Genomic DNA, 18676 nt, shown 5'->3' on the forward strand with positions numbered 1-18676 from the left:
CCATCGGAGCAGCAGAAGAGTGGCGGCGGCGGCGGTGGCGACTAGACGATGTAAAAAAAAAAGGAAATAATAATAATTTCGTCGTCGCGGCCTAGGCATATAACGTAAAATTATTGTATCGTATGTATACCTATATTTTTATATTTCTGTAGTGCGTATGTGTGCTGGTATAGCGGACGCGCAGGACGTGCGACGGTGACAGCGACGACGACCTCGGAGTTCAATCGCCCCGGCGCGTCGAAAGAGACTATGATACACATTATATTTTAATATAATAATATTATCATATCAATATATCGTCCTACTGCGTATCAAAACGAGTATATAATTACGGGCTGCACATTTTTCGCCAAATTTTCCCTCGCAGAACACACTTCCCCCTAACCACTATCCTGATATCACATATTCGTTGATCACCCGCACGGGTTTCGAAGTTTTTGAGCAAACGTCTGCTCGAGAAAGTCATCACAACGGACGGACAAGTACAATATTCGCATGCGGGGCAAATGTTTTCTTGCGGTTATAGCAAATAGCTCAAATTAATTCATGGAAATAATGACCCACATACAATTGAAAACAAAAAATACGTTATTATGGGGGGTTAATCTTCATCCCACGAGAACTCTACATTTATCGAAATCAAAAACGATTGTGTCTTATTCAGTGTACCAAAGAACTTCTCTACATTCTATAACGAAACTAATTTTTTCTTAAATATCTCTATACAACATAATTGCTTAATATTACGGCTTGGCTTGCGAGCCCCCGTTCATTAGATAATACTGTAGAACGAAGTAATATTTTACACATGTTTTAAAAATATAAGTTTAAAAGTCTGAAAGGCGGAAATGTATGAGTTAAGCTTATTCAAAACAATGTAACACGGCAGCGTTTGAAGCTTTTCATATGAGTCACAGGAATAAAGAAACATTGTCTTATAATACATCGAGAAAATAATTCATAAAAAATAGTATTGGCAAACCAAAAAAATTCAAACAAAGATGATTGTCTTATTTTTCGAATGGTGAGAAAGAAAACTGATCACGAATTCAAACGATTCAAATACGAAGTACACAAAATAATAATATGCATAAAATATATATTTTTATCCTAAATGTTTTTTTTTTTAAATTCATTTTTAATACCCTTGATTGTAATATTTTTTGGTTACGTATTAAAATAAAAATAATAAAGCGACTATAAACCATGTAATTTGAAACCATCAGTGAACACACTGAATAGTATTTAAAAACATTTTTATTTACTATCGAGGGATTGTATTTATATAATTTTGATCGCATAAAATTATAAAAAATGATGTATAAGTGATGGTGCAATTGGCTACTAAAGTTTAATAAATTATATTGATATCATATTCATGTGGTTGCTGATCTATTCATTTATATTTATATTGTGTTGAACTTACTAATATTTCTTATATAGGGATAGCTATATAGTCATCCTATTATAAGTACTATGATGTTACTCGTGTTTGCTATTGTAAATTTATGTCGTCATTGTATTAAGTAAATTAGCTTCGATATCACTTAATGTTACATAATATAATATAACATGTTACGTTTTTACTCAATTCGATGTCGATCATGTGTATGATATAATAAATGCTTAGATTTTCGAAAATTTCTTTTCTTTTACTTTTTTTGATACTTTATTCCGTTTAAACTACCCAAAACAGTATTTATCAATCAACATAGAGACACCTTTATTAAAAACGAATACTTGGAAGTATTTTATAACAAATTTTACACATAGGCATACTCTCGCACACGTGGAATGCCAACAACAAGTCCATCTGATCGTAATCAACTTCTATAGCAAGCACGCACATTTAGTTAGTCAAACAATCTATAACTGCTACATCCCCTGCCATCATACCTGGCCACTTTAATTATAACCAAAACAATAAAGCTATCAAATCTAAAATGTTAACAGGCAAGACATTACGTTAAGTGGTTCTAAAAAGTAAAAATCACAAATTCTACTGGACGATATCGAATCCCACCAAACTACGTGGTGACGAATTTAGACCTCCAAAATAAAACATAAAAAATCAATAATAACTCAAAGCAAACCACTTTTGTTTCCACACAAAACCGTAACTCTATAATAGAAAATTAAAATTAAGCTCAAATCTCACTATCCATATCACAAGATCTCGGAGTAAAATAAAATCCTTGAAAAATAGCACTATTATGTTTACTAAACATAAACTTTCAATTGACTGAAATGTCTCCCTGAAATAACACAAGTATAATAAAAAACTACTTCTTCACCACGGCAAAAACAAATAAAATATATGCCTAAACAATCGATGGCTTTTGTGATCTAACAAAATAATAAATATTTATAAATTAACAAATTAAAATGTTTCGTATTTATGTAGATTAAAAAATGAAAAAGATGCATTAGCTGTTATCAGAAACTTACCAATGCCTATGATCGAATCGAAATGAATCTCATGAAAGAACTTAATCACTTAAAATATAGAATAAAATCAACCATCATAAGATAAACAAGTAAGTTTGCCTAAATTGTATAACCTATAATTTATAATGGCGAAAAAGGGCATTTATGGAAAACGGAAGGTCATCTTAGGAGGAAATCGTTGATGCCCATAATGTTAATAAATGGAAAAATGGAGGCTAAGGTGTCATTCGTAGTATTGTCGTAGACATGAGTACATTATATTATATACAGTTAATTGTTTAAGCAAGATGATATTACAATATTAAATTCATGTATTTCTTATGTTATTTCCTGTAAAAAATAAGTTTTAGAATGGTTTTCTTATTACCTACCTACCAACTCAGTTCTTCAAGGATGTGATCAAGAGGTACGGCGTTCAAAGTTGGGAAGTACTTTATTTAGTTTGGAAAAAATAATATTTCGTTATGTTCAGACGGAATCATTAATGTTGCTATTTAATCTTGATTAGGTATGAAGGTAGGAAAAAAAAATGTTATTTCAACCTAATCGTGAGAAAATTCTACTTAGATTGTCTTCAATTGACTACCTCTGAGTTCAGGTGTTTAAAAGAGCGTTATGAACCACACTTGACCAACAGGAAATAAGGAACAATATTTAGACCAAAATAAGGTCATCAGAACAAGTAAAAAAAATATTTAATAGTCATACAAATATAATTTATCAATAGTAACATACAGCATAATTAAAAAGTATATTTATTTTTTTACTATACAATAATTATTTATCTGTTCAATACCTTTGAAATTAATTACTTTTATTAATTATTAGGTATTTATATTATAATACAGGTACTCTGACATCTAGTTCTATTGTCAATTTGTTTGTATACATTTATTATTTTTTTATTATTATGATAATATTAAAATTACGATGGTAACCAATCCAATTGTTATTATTGTAATTTGTATTTGTATTTGTTATAAATTATAATATACATGACTACAACAATCAGTGTTTGTGTTTCTCATAGAACCAATTTTGTTATTTGTTTTTCGAAACAACGGTCCGCATGACAATATTCAATCGGCAAAACTTTATGAAATTTTGAACCAACCCACAGATGTTTTTTCTAAAGTTAAATTACCTACTCGGTGATAAAACCAATATCTAACTTTCTTGTTTCGCTAAAATCTCATTAATAATGCATATTTTATGTTATGTTAATTGGTAGAGTTTTAAAACGTTTATGATGGATACCTTGCAGAATACAACTTTCTGTTTTATGAATTTATTATAAAGTGTAGGCTATAAATTTAAGCTGATAAAATGATTTTATTAAACTTCTAAATATATTTTAAGACAACAAACTTCAAACTTAAGATAACGTGACTGATAAAATTATACATTATTGTTACCTATTTAAAATTTAAATATAATTTTGAGTAATCGCATAATAATAATACGATTTTCATTTACCCTTTATTATAGAAATACACCGTGTGTAGTAATATTTTTTCAAATCGAATCAAACATACATTATAGTAATTATCTACAGTGATTACTAATTTGCCGATAGTTACTGATATCTCATTATTAGTATTTTTATGACACACGTCGCACATGCATGTTTTCAAATCAGTCGATGCTCTATTTATTTCGCTAAAGACACGAATGACTTCATTAAATAATGATCATGACATCATATGTGATGGGTTATCGATTTCAAACCTTTCATAATGGGCAAACATTCAAAAGTTGGATACAATTGATCAAACGCACCTTGTTGTAGCATCAGTGAAACTCAAACGAGCAGCAGGTCATAATAGGCTCTATAATACAAATAAACCCTATAAATTATACTTAACACGATAGCTTTTGAGGATAAGTGCACATAACACAAAATTACAGTAAACAATGATATACGATTTGATTGGATTTACAAAATAAATAATCAAACCATGTATACAATATATATATATATATATATATATATATATATAAATGTATTAAAGATTTATAGCTAATTAATGAATTTGGCAAATGCATACAGGATACAGCATTTTAAGTACCCATCTATATTGTCTAATATATTATTTTAAAACTTGAATCGTTTGACAAGACTCATGATTAATATCCGATGGTAATAATAATGTTAAAAACATCGATATTATACGAGAAAATACTTTATGATGAATGATTATATAGTTTGGTACACATAATATGTTACGGATATAATAATATTATCTTGAATGTTTTTAATGAAATTAAAGGGTTATGAGTATGAAATATTTCACAAGAAATTTCAACTTTGAAATACCTGTTTAATAATAATAATTTGTTCAAGTTTTTCATTAAATGTTGTGTTTTGCGGTATATTTTATAAAATCATCACTATATGGTTATCATACCTGATTAGTGATTATCAATATTTGAATCTCGATCACGATTTAGAGAAGATAATAAATATAATAGATGGGCAATTATTATTTTGTTTGTTTAATGTACGATATAAGCAATAATTGAATAGTTCTATAACCTTTTTCCACTTAACATTTAACTAAGTAGACTGTAGAGGTGTTAAATGTACTTCCTACTATAATTTTAAATTACATTTATATTTTTTATTTTCCAAATGAAATATTTCAAAAAACTAAATTTCATTACATTTTAGAGCCCTAACTACATTAATTAATTGTATAGATTTCCATATTATGTAGCTAGGTGGCAGTAGGTAAAGTATTTAACACTTTGTAGTTTGTTTTAATAATGACGAATTGTCGTGATTTTGCTTGCCTATAATAATAATATTATTATTATTACACCAAAGCATAGGCACTATATATTGTCATTTTTAGAGTGAAGTCTGGTATGCGGATTAACTGAGTTAACAACACAGTATGACGTCAAACACTATTATTGTCTCGTCGATAGTTGGATTATTATGAAATGTGGAATAAATTACAGCTTATAATATATCGTACTCGGCAAGTATGATATAGGAATATTCACGATGGTCTTCATCGTTACCCGCCATTAACTCATTTACCCAATATATGCACAGCGCATACACTCGGGTGTTTGTACAATATACGCACGAACAATAGACGATATCGTCGGTAATAAAATTAATCTCCGGCCTACTTCTCAAATGTTTGGGTCAACCTGCGTCCGTGTGTGTATACAGACAATAATTGTTTTTATAATAATTATCAGTGCTCTCTGGGTACGATAATATAATATTATCTTGAATCTAAAATCATGGACGTCGTCATCATCTGCAGTGTTGCTCGAAATGCTTTTGTAACCAAATCGTCGGTAACACGACTTGATTAGTAATAAAGTGACGAAAGCCCGACAATGAAACAATATAATAATGAGAGGTGTGTTTGAGCGTGTTACCCCACTGATTTTACGAGTTAATTTTCGATGACACACTGATGTGCGTGGTGTACGAGTGTATATTGTGTGTGCTTGGGGGGGGGGGGGAGATTAGTTTTCCAAACATCGGTTCAGAGCATTTTTTCAACATGATTTCTTTAATATATTATATTTTCAAGTTTTCATCAGGGTTTGAGATTTGAGTTTTGAATATTATATTCTCAAATCACAGTTGCAATGAGCCAACGAACTGTTCCCAACTATTATGGAATAAACTAACACTAATAAATTATATTAAATGGTTATTCTACACTCGTTTCACAACTATTTATTCATAAGAAACACACCTAATTGCCAAATTTCAACTAAAACCCCTCTTTAAAATGTATTCAAATATACCACTGCATTCTCTATGCGATAGAATGTCTGTACCGCAGTCGTCCTGGAAACTGTGGAAATGCAAGTTGTTGAGTTCGGGTCCATATCACTTTTTTTTTAATCCATTTGCAATTTATTTCCTAACACTTAACGAACATTTTTTTTTATCTTGAATAGATTTTAAGCACTGTCTTATATAGACAAGCACAAAATAATTATTTAATAATTATTAATTTTGTTTTGGGGGGCTGAAGCGATAACAGGTGGTTACTACTGGCGTTAGTAGCGTTTGAAAAATATAAAAATAACCACTCACGCAAACCAGCTTCTATTACCATTTACCAGACAGTATGACGTCGTCGACTGTTTGCTACTACAACTCGTAATTATATTATCAAACACGATTGTGATATATGAGGTTGCTGTTGTACAGGTGAATAATACAGGCGCCGCCGCTGTCATAAATCATTTATCATCGACGCACTGCGCGGTGTCGGTGATGGGCTTATAAACGACCACAATACACGACCGCCGAGTGTGAGAAAAATAAATCGCCACTTGACCCGGATGCCCCGCAGCAGCAGTATGGCGAGGATAACCGCTTTTTAAGGGGTTTGGTATAGGCAATATCATTGCAATTTTAAATCTTTTATACTTTAATATTTAAAGTTTAAACGCCAATTCAACTTTGCGTGTGGTCAAAATAAAGGTAAAAATTGTCAAATATTTTTGGAAATCAAAAACATAAAAAATTAAGTATTAACACAAAACGATGAGTTTTTGACAAAATGAAATAATTTTTAAAATATTTGACCTTTTTAATTATTTTATAGTGATATTAAATGTAAACATTTAAAATTCAAGACATTTTTGGTTGTTTTCCTATCAATGTATGATAGAATTTTTATTTGATAGGAAAAAATTAAAAATGAGTAGTTACAAGATTCCTTTACATTTTTTTAATGAAAATAAAAACAAAAGTTTACTTTGCTTAAAACCACATACATTTTTTTTATGAGATTGAATTTGAAAAATTCCACTAACATTACCATTTTCCGTACATAATGAAATTTTTAAATGATTTAAGCTAATTTTAAATTATTCATAGAAATTTGAAAATTTAGTATTTTTTAGTTTTTTTCCTTTAAATGTTTATCTACAAAATATGTAAAATTGACCAAAATTATTGAAAATATTCATAACAAAATAAGTTTCGATTAAAATTTTTCAAAAATATCAAAAATGTATACCATATTTTTTTTTGTGAGCGATTGGTGTTGTCCACAAAATTCATCAAAATCATTAAATTGAATGCTTAAACTATTTTATAGTGAAAAATTCAGAACATTTTTAATTTTCTAAAGTCTTGTAATAAATGTAGTATAATGTTTCTAATGAGTTGTTCCTACATAAACGTAAATACAAAAATAAAAATAAATATATGTACATTTTTATAGATTTTAGAAATTAAAATTTTGATAATTTTAGATATTTAAAGTTTAAAGGAATGATGTTATTTTCAATAAAAAGTCATTAAGGGAAATTTTGAAACTATTTATTTGTTTTCATGTAAAATGTGGATCAAAAATAATTTCAACCATCAAAAATCGACTTAGTCATTTATGTGTCTTAGATCACAAAATACACTACAATATATGTCCAGTATTATACGAGTTCTCTTTGCCGAGCTAATGTTCAACGTACATAAAATACTTAACAACAATAATGTATAAACGTTTTATCTCGTTTCACATTTTGTGGTCATCTCATGCCAAAGTTACAACCAAAGGTGTATTACAAATTTACAACATACTTTTATATTGTTTCGAAATTTATTAGCTTCGGCGGCGTTGTACGCAAAGCCGTTTCCATCGTTAATATGGTTTCCGACAAACTTTGAAACCTCATTAAACTATTTTTGAACACTGCAGCAGACGGCCGATGGGTACTATAATATTATAGCCTTTATAGTTCATAGTATACGACTTGATTAAATTTTTTCACTTACAGCGTTTTCGTCAGCTCTCAGATAATACTTTTAAATATTTAGATTATAAATCTTACAAATGTCGTATATAGGAACATATTATTATACTTCTGCCGTCTGGGTGAATTTAATTTGGTGTATAAAAATATATCTGTTTGCTATCGATCATAATTCATGAGTCACGAAAGAACTGATGGAACATAATATAACTTATTATATAAAATATAAATAATAGTAGCCAATAATAATGAAGCATACTATTTGATGAATTTCAAATATTAAGGTTTTTTTACATTTTAATACTCTTTGTGTTGTATTTTCAACATCAAAGGATCATAATAACGTTTTACCCACATTTATTGTGTTATAGTTACCTCCTTCTTACTTGCAGGAAAAATTATATCAGCGTGCAGCGTTCAGATAAATCTATTTTAGATTCTGAGTAGAGCGATGAATACATCGATTTTATAATATTATGATTTTTTTATGTGTAGACGTTTAAATGATACAAGCGATGAATCAACTTTTAACTTTAAGGGTGGTTTCTGATAGAAAATTGTATCTAGTTGGTACTTTTTAAGGGTGAAAATCTAAAATGTCTAGTTTTTTTCTCTAACGATCAAGAAAAACAAAATAAAATAAGGAGAACGAGAATTTAATATGGAAAACCAGCAGTCAAAAAAATCGATATTGTTTTTTGGTGTAACTCAAAAAAGAATAATTGTTGATATTTGAAATTTTATCAAAATATACTCATATAAGGATTTTTTGTACATGGTACAATTTTCAAAATATTTTTTCGATTTTTGAGCTATTTTTAAATATTTTACATTAGTTTTTTGGTTTTTCTTTTTTAAATGTCAATAAAAGATTATTTTACTCTGTCAAAAAGTATGAAAATATAATTAAAGGTTCCTCTTAAGTAGTAAATACAACTGCTGTTTATATACCAAATTAAAAATATTGAAAATCCATAGGTAGGTAATGACAATATTTTTTTATAATATTGTTCAAAGTGAAAATAATAACAAAATTCATTAACATTTTTAATTTTTATTTCTGAGATTTAAAAATTAAATACAAGATTCTTTATACAATAAGTTTTTCTACCAACAAAATAAAAAAAGCTGAACTTAAAAACTTTGAAAAGTAATCAAACATCAAACGCGACTAATGAAAGGGCATCTTCCAAATCTCAAATAATTTCATTTATAAAGAAATAAAAAAAGTGTGTTCTTGGTAATATTTAATTTTGAACTTCTGAATAATACTGAATACTGATACAATTATAACAAACAATACGATTTAATATATATTATTCACCATCAGTTTATGAAATGCGCTTTTTTATTAGAACATTGATTTAAGTAATTGGCTTAATCATAGAATTCTAAAATATACTTTCAAATATTATTCATTCAACTTAACATACAAAGTAAAATTGAATAATAAAATATAAAAAACATATTACACAGTTATGTATAAGACAATTTTATTTTTTTTTGTATGTAAATCTCATCACAGTGTCTAATGCTAAATCAGAATAAATAATTTATGTTACGTATATAATATGTACGATTTTAATAGTATGGTATTTGATAATAGTATACATAGTATTATTTATATAGCTATTTACCGAACTACCTAAGTAATAAATTATGAAGTTGACTTAACTTGTGCTCCCTAACTGACAGGCAACCTGAACTTAATATAAATTCCTTCAAAAATGAATTAGGCGATAGCATTATATCTTACTCATCTGAACTCTTATAATTTTAGATAAATTTTAAGATTTTTTTCTTCTACTCGAGGTCTTCATAATATCCTTAACATGTGCCTAGATCTACTACCAACTAGGCACCCAACTATAGCCTATCAAAAAAAAATGATACGAATTCTCAATAAGGACACATACCTTTATTTCAAATATTCATTGCATACAAATATACAATAGCCAATAGTTTAATACCTGCAATATAATATGTAAGCCACTATCTGTATTTGTGAAACTTATATATTATGAATTGGGCCCTAACTATAATAATCAATAATTTTATTAGGTATGATAAATATCTGTAATATTGATATCTATTTTGTCTAGTAATACTTTGGGATTCCGTATGTTGCTATTACAACAAACACCGTAGGTACATTAATTGTTATTGAAAAAAATTACTATTATTTTTATTTATTTAAAAAATTTTTTTTTGCAACCATTTTTTCTGCACCATTGTCATTTGAAAAGCCTCAACATTCCAACTAGTATATTATTCGATAACTACGAAGAAATTACTCCTCAAAATAAAATTTAAACATATTGCTGCCATGTCCTGGTGCATTACGAATTGTCAATGAAATACATATTGCCATATTGGTAATAGCTACCCAACATTATATGATGTTCCGTAGGTAGGTACTTATATGAGTATTATATAGCTAATTAAAGAAATCGGCAAAAATAAACATTGTTCAATAAATTATGAATTATATTTAAATCAAGCCACAATATTATAATTGTAAAATTGTAGTCATAAGTCGGTTTTGCACTAACAGTTATTGATCGTAAATATTGTGCGACCAGAACGTTTAAGAAAAAAAAAAAATTGTAGTTCTCAAGCCAACGTTGATTTGTTCGCCACACCGCCTCGTTGTCTATATAATATTTTAGTCGCCACTGAAAAAATGTAATTATTATATCATCGCGTTTGTGGCATATTATTATCCTTCGATGTCCCGATCGTGCATCGCCTACTCGTCGTTCGCATGTGCAGTTATAGAGGTATTCCGGTGGTCATTATTATTATTATTATTATTATTATTATTATTATTATTATTATTATTATTATTAATAGTAATAATATTCGCGAAGGGGAGTCGTCGTGGCGTGCGGTGTTGATATATTATTTTGAGTGTAAGACATTTTTCGTGCTGTAATCTAATTTCGAACGCTCAATTGAAGACGACGGTATGCCCAAGTATAATATTATATTATATAAGACGGGAATGTTGAGGCCAATAGCACACTATTACAATATACTGTTATAATACACTCGTCTCCGACAATGCAATTCTCTATATTTCGGTTCATTTTCACCGTATTCGCTGGCTGTCCTCGGTGCAGTCACAATAATGATAAAATACTACATACAATGTTCTATAGTCACAACGCGATACTGCTGACGAATATTGGAAAAAAAAAATTGAAAAAATTGAAAACCGAGCGATACAGTTTGTGAAAGACTTCTAATATTGAGTGACTATAATTTGGCAGACTTGATGATAAAAGCCACCTGTTTGATGACACTGTTATGTATGTATACCTTTTCATTCAATTGAATTTTTTCGCTGTAGATAACCGTGTAAGTATATTGATAAAGCCATTCATTTGTTGTAAGTCTCGTGGTCTATCAAGGTATTCCTATAGGAGTTGTGAGTGTGGTCAATTTATATATTGTAGTGTTGAAATGGGACGGAAGTCGCTGTGTAGTAGAATTTCTTGTTGCACTGTGAGCTTTTTATGAATATTAGGTACTCACATATTGTGGTTAAATTCTATATTACTTCGGTACATTTTTTTTAAGTAGCAGAAAAATACGCTACATTGAATTAAAATGTCTGAATATATGTTTATACGCGGTGTGCCATAAACAACCGTTAACCATTTGGACTTATTGTACGCGAGACTAAACATTGTAAATGCATTGGTACCTATAATATAATATTGTGTATATTTTAGCTCGTCTAGTTTTTAATTGTTTATGTGGCCTTCGAGTTCAAAAGTTTGAGGACTCCTGAGCAATGATTATGATATACCTAGACGGTGACGACGGTTGACGAACACGAAGTGGTATATGAAAAAAGTAGGTATCTATATATATTTAAAAACTATGCCAGGGATTAGGATTAATACAAGTAGCAGCATTTAAAAATGTAATTAGAAATTATAATGATACAAAAGATCATTTTTCATTTATTTCATAAATATTAAATCTTAAAGTGCAATGTACATTATTGGATATTTTAACTATAAAAATGCTAAAAATGAATGTTTTGATTTTGCAATAAGTAGTAACTAACAAATTACCAAATATTCGTCACCCACCATATAACGTGCTAAGATTGAAAAATACTCCCAGCCTTAAACTTCGGTACACAAAAAGTAAGCGTTTCTCATGTGTAAACCTATTAATTCTCAAAATATGACTGTATTTTAAAAAGTAGTTTAGTGTTAGAAAAATATACATATTTAAACAATGCACATTTAAATCGATGTTGGTGAGTCAAATTATTAAAAATCCGGAAGTCGTGGGTAAGCCTAGTTGATCCATAGTAAAAATAATAAAATACAAAATGTATTTTATATGAAAAAAAATTGTACATTACCCAAACATAATATATCTAAATATAGAAATGAATGTTTGTCTGTCTTTTATGCCTGGACAGATTTTGATGAATTTTTTTATGTGTATTTGAGTGGTTTCCTAGGTGACTTAGATTCACAATTGAACCCAGTGGGTCCAACCCGAGGAAGCGCTTAAACAGGGATTTCAAGACAAACAAACAAAAAAGTTCCATTGTTTACAAAAAACACTTACATTCACGGAGAAAAAAACCATTTAGAGTGATGTATGCGGATCGTCTCTTATACAACGCATAAGTACATAATATTGGTAAAATAGTTTTTGGGCGTTTATAGATACTCTCGGGGAAAACAACTAAATACATATTATTGTTTAACCTACACAATAACATCAATATACATCTCGTCGATCGTCATGTATGATATTATATTACTCATCTCCACGACGAACATAATGTGCGTATCTTCTCACTGCAGCAACAATAAACAATGTCTTGCTTCGTTTCTTTTCTCGCACTATTATTACGATTATTACCTACAATCAAGTCCGTTAAATTCGTATTTAAACCGACTGCACATCATATTATAACTTTAGATCCATTAAACACTGCAAATTTAAAAACTGAACAATATAGTCACTCGCGTCACTGGTCTCGTGTTCACCCCGAACGTTGTATACGTCATTGCATAATAATTATTTACCGAATCGTGCTGCAGCAGTTGGCGGCATGTATTTCCTATTTTCGTAACATAATTATATATAATATTATCATTATAACCCATAATACCTAATAATAACGACTGTGAACTATACTGCATTCTTCCTCCGCGGGCAAAATGAAATAATATTCGCATTTGTACAGGCGTAGATACGGATATATATATATGTTTCATGGATTCTCGACGCACATCGCAGAGGGCCGCGACGAATTAAAAAAATAAAATACCTTCGTTTACCGACACCTCGGCGATTACATTATTGTACACAGTGTCGCAGCCGTCGGAATGCAAGCCAATAATTATTATAAATTATTGAAATCGAATGCGCGGAAAATACCCGTTGGTAGGCGTAGTGACAGCAGAAATTCGTTCCTCGACGGCGTACATAACGATAGTACGGAAATACCTCCACAAGTCGAACGTCGAATAACTTTGCCACCACAAGTCGAACGTCGAATAACTTTGCCGTTGATTTCGCCTTTGACGAGCAGCGTTTAATAATAATTATTATTATTATAATACATATTTTACTTTATAAGTCTACTCGATGCGTCCTATATTTAGATAACCACCCCGCCACCACGCAGAATAGGCGTCTCGTGCAGGTGTATATATATAGGGAGGGTTATCCGCCTCCCAGCGAGTTCATTGAGTTTTATCGGAAATAAAAAAGTTGTTGAAATAATTCGTCTTGTATTATATATAGGTTGGTAGTGTATATAACTTATAAAATAGGTGTTGTTTGCTTTTGCTGTTTTCTGTGAGTTGTTCCGTTTTTCTATTAATTTAATTAATTTTGACAGGTGTTATTATAAAACTAATAATATAATAACCCTGCTTCGTAAACGTGTTCTGAATCCTCGTATAATAATGATATGTCGTGATGGTTAAACAATAATATTTAAGAAAAATATAATTTTCTTTCGTCTCGAATAGTTGACGTTATTAATTTGAAATTTAAAAAATAAACTTTTTAATTTCTACCGTTATTTGAAATGTTACAACATTTAATAATACATAATTCTTAAATGGCACTGCTATTCGAAGATTATTTAATTGCATGTGCACACGTAACATTTTATTTACTTATCTCGTTACATATAGGTAAGTTCCTATACCTTAATTTGGTTATGCTCCGGTGACAATAATTATTACTTATGAACGGACACGTGTTGAGTGGTATGTGTGCCCACAACAATGTACATTACACATTTATACAGCTATTTTATTTTAATTATTTACAGTTGTTTTTGGTAAAAACGGTTTTTGACATTTTAAATTGAAAAAAAGTGGGCAAGTGGGTAACGCTCTGCTGTACATCAGGTGTCTAGAGAAGTCACTGTATTGGAGGTGTTAAATTTGAATTCAATGATAAAAAATCATTGTGTACAAAAAACGTTATTGAGCGAAGACGCGGTCTGTCAGCTTGTACTACTAAGTATATTTTATACTATTGCTTTAAAAGTAATTTATTTTACTACTGTGTAATAGTACTACAATGGGTTCAGAAACTCATACAAAATTATTGTAGATTTACCTTCAACATTTTTTCCCTCTAACAAAAACTTGTTATTAACTTTGTAATACACTTTCAAATTTTTTTATCGACAATAATCATAAAAACTATTGAAAATCTAAATTTTCTTATGATTATAAATAGCTCAAAAAGAATAAATTTGTGTCTATAAGAGCGCTTTCAGACGAGACACTTTGTGGCCGGCTACTTGTGTCTGAAAAGAATCTCGCGACTAAGATAACATTGCTATAAATACACTCGTACACACGAGACACAGACACGGAGTGTGTGTCGCGCCACTGAAGTTGCGTGTCCCGTCCTCTCTAGCCGCCGGACACTGTGTCTGTGTCCGAGCCACTGATAACAAATTAAATTAAATTAGTACGTTCAGACGAGACACGCGGACTCCAGATTATTTAGATTTTTAAATTACGTAAAATTATTTTTTAATTAGTGAATACGTTATAATATAACGTATTACAGTATTTTTCGAAAAACTTATATAGTTTTATGTAAAATATGACACTGTGTACAATGAGTCTCGATACAGACAAATTTATAATCGAAATTGAGAAGCGTGTAGAATTGTGAGATACAGCAAGTCCTAATTATGCAAATAAAATAATTAAACAAAACTCATGGCTGGAAATATGTCGATTATTCCATGAAGGATATGACTCAATGACAACAAATCAACAAAAAGAAGTTTGTAAGTATTCATATAACACATTTACATTATATTTTAAGAAAGTATTAATTTATTCAAAACAAATAGGCAATACATACATAATATTATACTTTAATAGTTTAATTTATTTTTTACTTAACTATTTTACTTAGATCACTTAAAATTAAATTATATTTTTACTTATTTATGCTATCTAATTGCCAAGGAACACTTCCTTCGCCCATAAAGTAATCAGCAAATTTATCACGAATTGTAGTAGGTGTTTTTCCTGGATAGTTGTCTGTTCTTTCATCTTCATCTTGAAACCCTTCATATGATAATGTGTCCTCAAACCTTAATGAATTATTATCTCGAACACGAACAAAATTGTGTAATAGTACACACGCTTTTATAATATTTTCAGCGAATGATTCGGATACATTTAATGGCCTATGAAATATTCTCCATTTATTAGACATAATACCAAAAGCACACTCAATAAATCGACGAGCTCTTGAAAGCCTATAGTTAAACACTCTTTTCTTTAGAGGTAAATTTTTTCCGGCATATGGACGCATTACATTATGACTTAAACCAAACGCTTCATCTCCCACAATTACGTAAGGCAGTTTATAGTCACTCGCTCCTGGAAGTACTGAATCTTCGGGAATGGACAGTTCTTTTTTAATCATTTTTTTGTAAAAATTTGAGTTTTTAAAAATTGACGAATCGCTATTTTTTACGTAGTCTCCGATATCTACGGCGATAAAACAATAATTTGCGTCACAAACAGCTAAGAGAACAATCGAAAAAAAATGTTTATAGTTGTAGTATAATGAGCCGCTATGTGCTGGTTTGACTACCCTGATGTGTTTTCCATCAATCGCGCCAATGCAGTTAGGAAAATTTGTAATGCTACAATAGAGTTCTGCAATTTCCACCCATTTTTCTTCCGTTGGCTCTGGCATATATGCATTTTTTAAATTATCCCAAATTGCAACACAAGTCTCTTGTATGATATTACTCAATGTAGATACTCCAATTCTGTAATCGTAATGAAGTTCTGTTAATGTACATCCTGACGCGAGATATCTGGAAATAAAAAATATTCGACAAATAACAAAAAAATGTCTTAAGACACTTCTACTAAATTTATTATTATTTTATTTATATAATTCAATAAAAATAATTAACTTACAAATAAAATATAAATTATGAAATGTTTTACACTGTAGTGCAAGAGTTACAAAGAAAATGGAAGAGTTTGAGGAACTCATTTTCTAGAGAACAGGCTAAAAGAAAGAATTTGAAATCTGGGTCAGGAGGAAGTACATGGAAAACATATGTTTATTACAATCAACTATCGTTTCTTTCTTCTTGTGCAGCAAATAAACTGACAACTTCAAATTTAAGTTCATCACATGATTCTCCAGATGAAAATGAAAATGACATTGAAGAAGTTAATAGTGACTTGAATGAAACTACTGGAGAAGTTTTAGAAAATGTTTTACGTCACAAGCCCGCCAAAAAGCAAAAAACTGTTGAAAATGAATATGAAAATGAATTTTTCAACTCTGTAACGAAAAGTTTACAAGAAAGGGAACGCAGAGAAAAAGTATACATGGAAGATCCAGATCGCTTGTTTATGTTGTCACTTGTTGATGACCTTAAGCAAGTACCTGCCCATTTAAAAATGTCCGTAAAATCGAATATTATGCAAGCTATATCTAATGGATTGCAGATGCAAAAACCTCCAGGTATGACGGCGATTTTTGATCCATATTGTCAACTTAATAAGCAGTACAGTATCCCCATGTCACCCTCAATTCATCATACACAATATAATACTCAATATCACCGACCGCGATCCAGCTTTCAACAACCATTAGTGATAACTGGGGAACAACAACATAGCCCTTGTTCATCTAATCTTTCTAATCACTCATCAACATCGAGGTCAACTTCTCTATCAGAATCGTCACAAAGCTACGTCTCTCCTATTGAAACATATTCTAATCAGTCATCAAATGAACCAAATTTAGTAACATATATAAATGATTACAATATTAATGATTGATACTTTCATAACATATATAGTGTAAAAGTAGTTAAATAACTTAAATATTAAAATTGTTTATCTATAATTATTTAAGTAATTTCTTTAATTTTTAATAATAATTTCTGGTTGATTTATAGCAAGTTGTTTTATCATTATTATTTTATTTTAATATTATTTTTACAAAGGTGTTTATTTTTTATTTTATTTTATTTCAACTGTTCTTATATTTTATACGAGTATGTTTTAGTTTCTTTTTATATAAATTTAAATGTTATATTTATCATTTTAACTCTAATAAATTTCAGTGTTACTTATTAAAGTACGTTTTATATCTTAATTATCTATATAGATAAAAAATAAACTTACCTTAATGTTACAGCTAATCGTTCTTCCGTAGTTATCGACTTGCGCATATTTGTATCCTCTTTTCGGATATCATATTTTATAGCATCGTGCAATTCAAAAAACGAATTCCTCGACATACGAAAATAATTAAAAAACTTTGAAGGGTATTGTAAGAGATCAGGAAATAAATTTTGAAAATGTCCTTTTTCATTTCTTTGACTGACAATTGGATGTACCCACAATAGTCTTTGTTTTTTAATTTTTTTGTTTCGTTTTTTAATTATTAAGGCATAAAGCATGATTGCTGTATCTACGTCCATTTTAAAAAATTAACTAATTAAAAAATGTATACGTATTTTAGTATTTAAGTATTTTAAATAAACTAAAGAGCCAAAGAACCAAGAGCTCGCACCACGAATAGGCGTCTGGAAAACATTTTTATATATTTCAACGTAGTGAATCGGACACGAGTGTATGGTAAGTGTCTCGTGTGAAGCAATGTCTACTTTTTGTGTACGGTGGCAAGATTCTTGGAGCCGGCCACAAAGTGTCTCGTCTGAAAGCGCTCTAATAGATACTATAATAGTTCACTTAAAAAAGGCTTATCTAACTTTAATTTGTTCTACAATCTAATAAAAAAAAAAAAACATGTACTTTAACGAAGACATATTCAAACCTACAGTTTTCCATCAATAATTAATTAATGCTATAATTAGCTATTGGGAACGTTTTTTTCGACATTCTTATAATATAGTATGCCATTATAAAATAATATGGATAGTTGTTGACAGTTCCACAGTAGTGCGATGGTGGATGAT

The 18676-nt window shown here is 29.7% G+C and overlaps 2 protein-coding genes across 2 annotated transcripts; one reads left to right on the plus strand and one right to left on the minus strand.

Annotated features, from left to right (window-relative positions):
• The first annotated feature begins 15137 nt into the window (after window positions 1–15137).
• On the plus strand, window positions 15138–17570 carry LOC111041541. Its single transcript, XM_022325835.1, has 2 exons — window positions 15138–15496; window positions 16690–17570. The coding sequence occupies exons 1-2, from the start codon at window positions 15469–15471 to the stop codon at window positions 17529–17531; spliced, it is 870 nt and encodes a 289-aa protein (XP_022181527.1). The 5' UTR covers window positions 15138–15468; the 3' UTR covers window positions 17532–17570.
• Window positions 15637–18306, minus strand: LOC111041540 (protein ALP1-like). The gene is made up of 2 exons (XM_022325833.1): window positions 17880–18306; window positions 15637–16546 (listed from the first exon to the last, which is right to left on the minus strand). Exons 1-2 carry the CDS (start codon window positions 18176–18178, stop codon window positions 15652–15654), a joined length of 1194 nt encoding a protein of 397 aa, XP_022181525.1. The 5' UTR covers window positions 18179–18306; the 3' UTR covers window positions 15637–15651.
• Window positions 18307–18676: the final 370 nt, after the last annotated feature.

This window comes from Myzus persicae, unplaced genomic scaffold (assembly GCF_001856785.1).
Source record: "Myzus persicae strain clone G006 unplaced genomic scaffold, MPER_G0061.0, whole genome shotgun sequence".
Classification (NCBI taxonomy): domain Eukaryota; kingdom Metazoa; phylum Arthropoda; class Insecta; order Hemiptera; family Aphididae; genus Myzus; species Myzus persicae.

Coding starts and splice junctions, on each gene's coding strand:
- LOC111041541 (XM_022325835.1), top strand. CDS start 15,469: ATGACAACAAATCAACAAAAAGAAGTTT. Junction 15,497..16,689: donor AAATCAACAAAAAGAAGTTT/GTAAGTATTCAT, acceptor TTTACACTGTAG/TGCAAGAGTTACAAAGAAAA.
- LOC111041540 (XM_022325833.1), bottom strand. CDS start 18,178: ATGGACGTAGATACAGCAATCATGCTTTATGCCTTAATAATTAAAAAA. Junction 16,547..17,879: donor CGATTAGCTGTAACATTAAG/GTAAGTTTATTT, acceptor TTTTATTTCCAG/ATATCTCGCGTCAGGATGTA.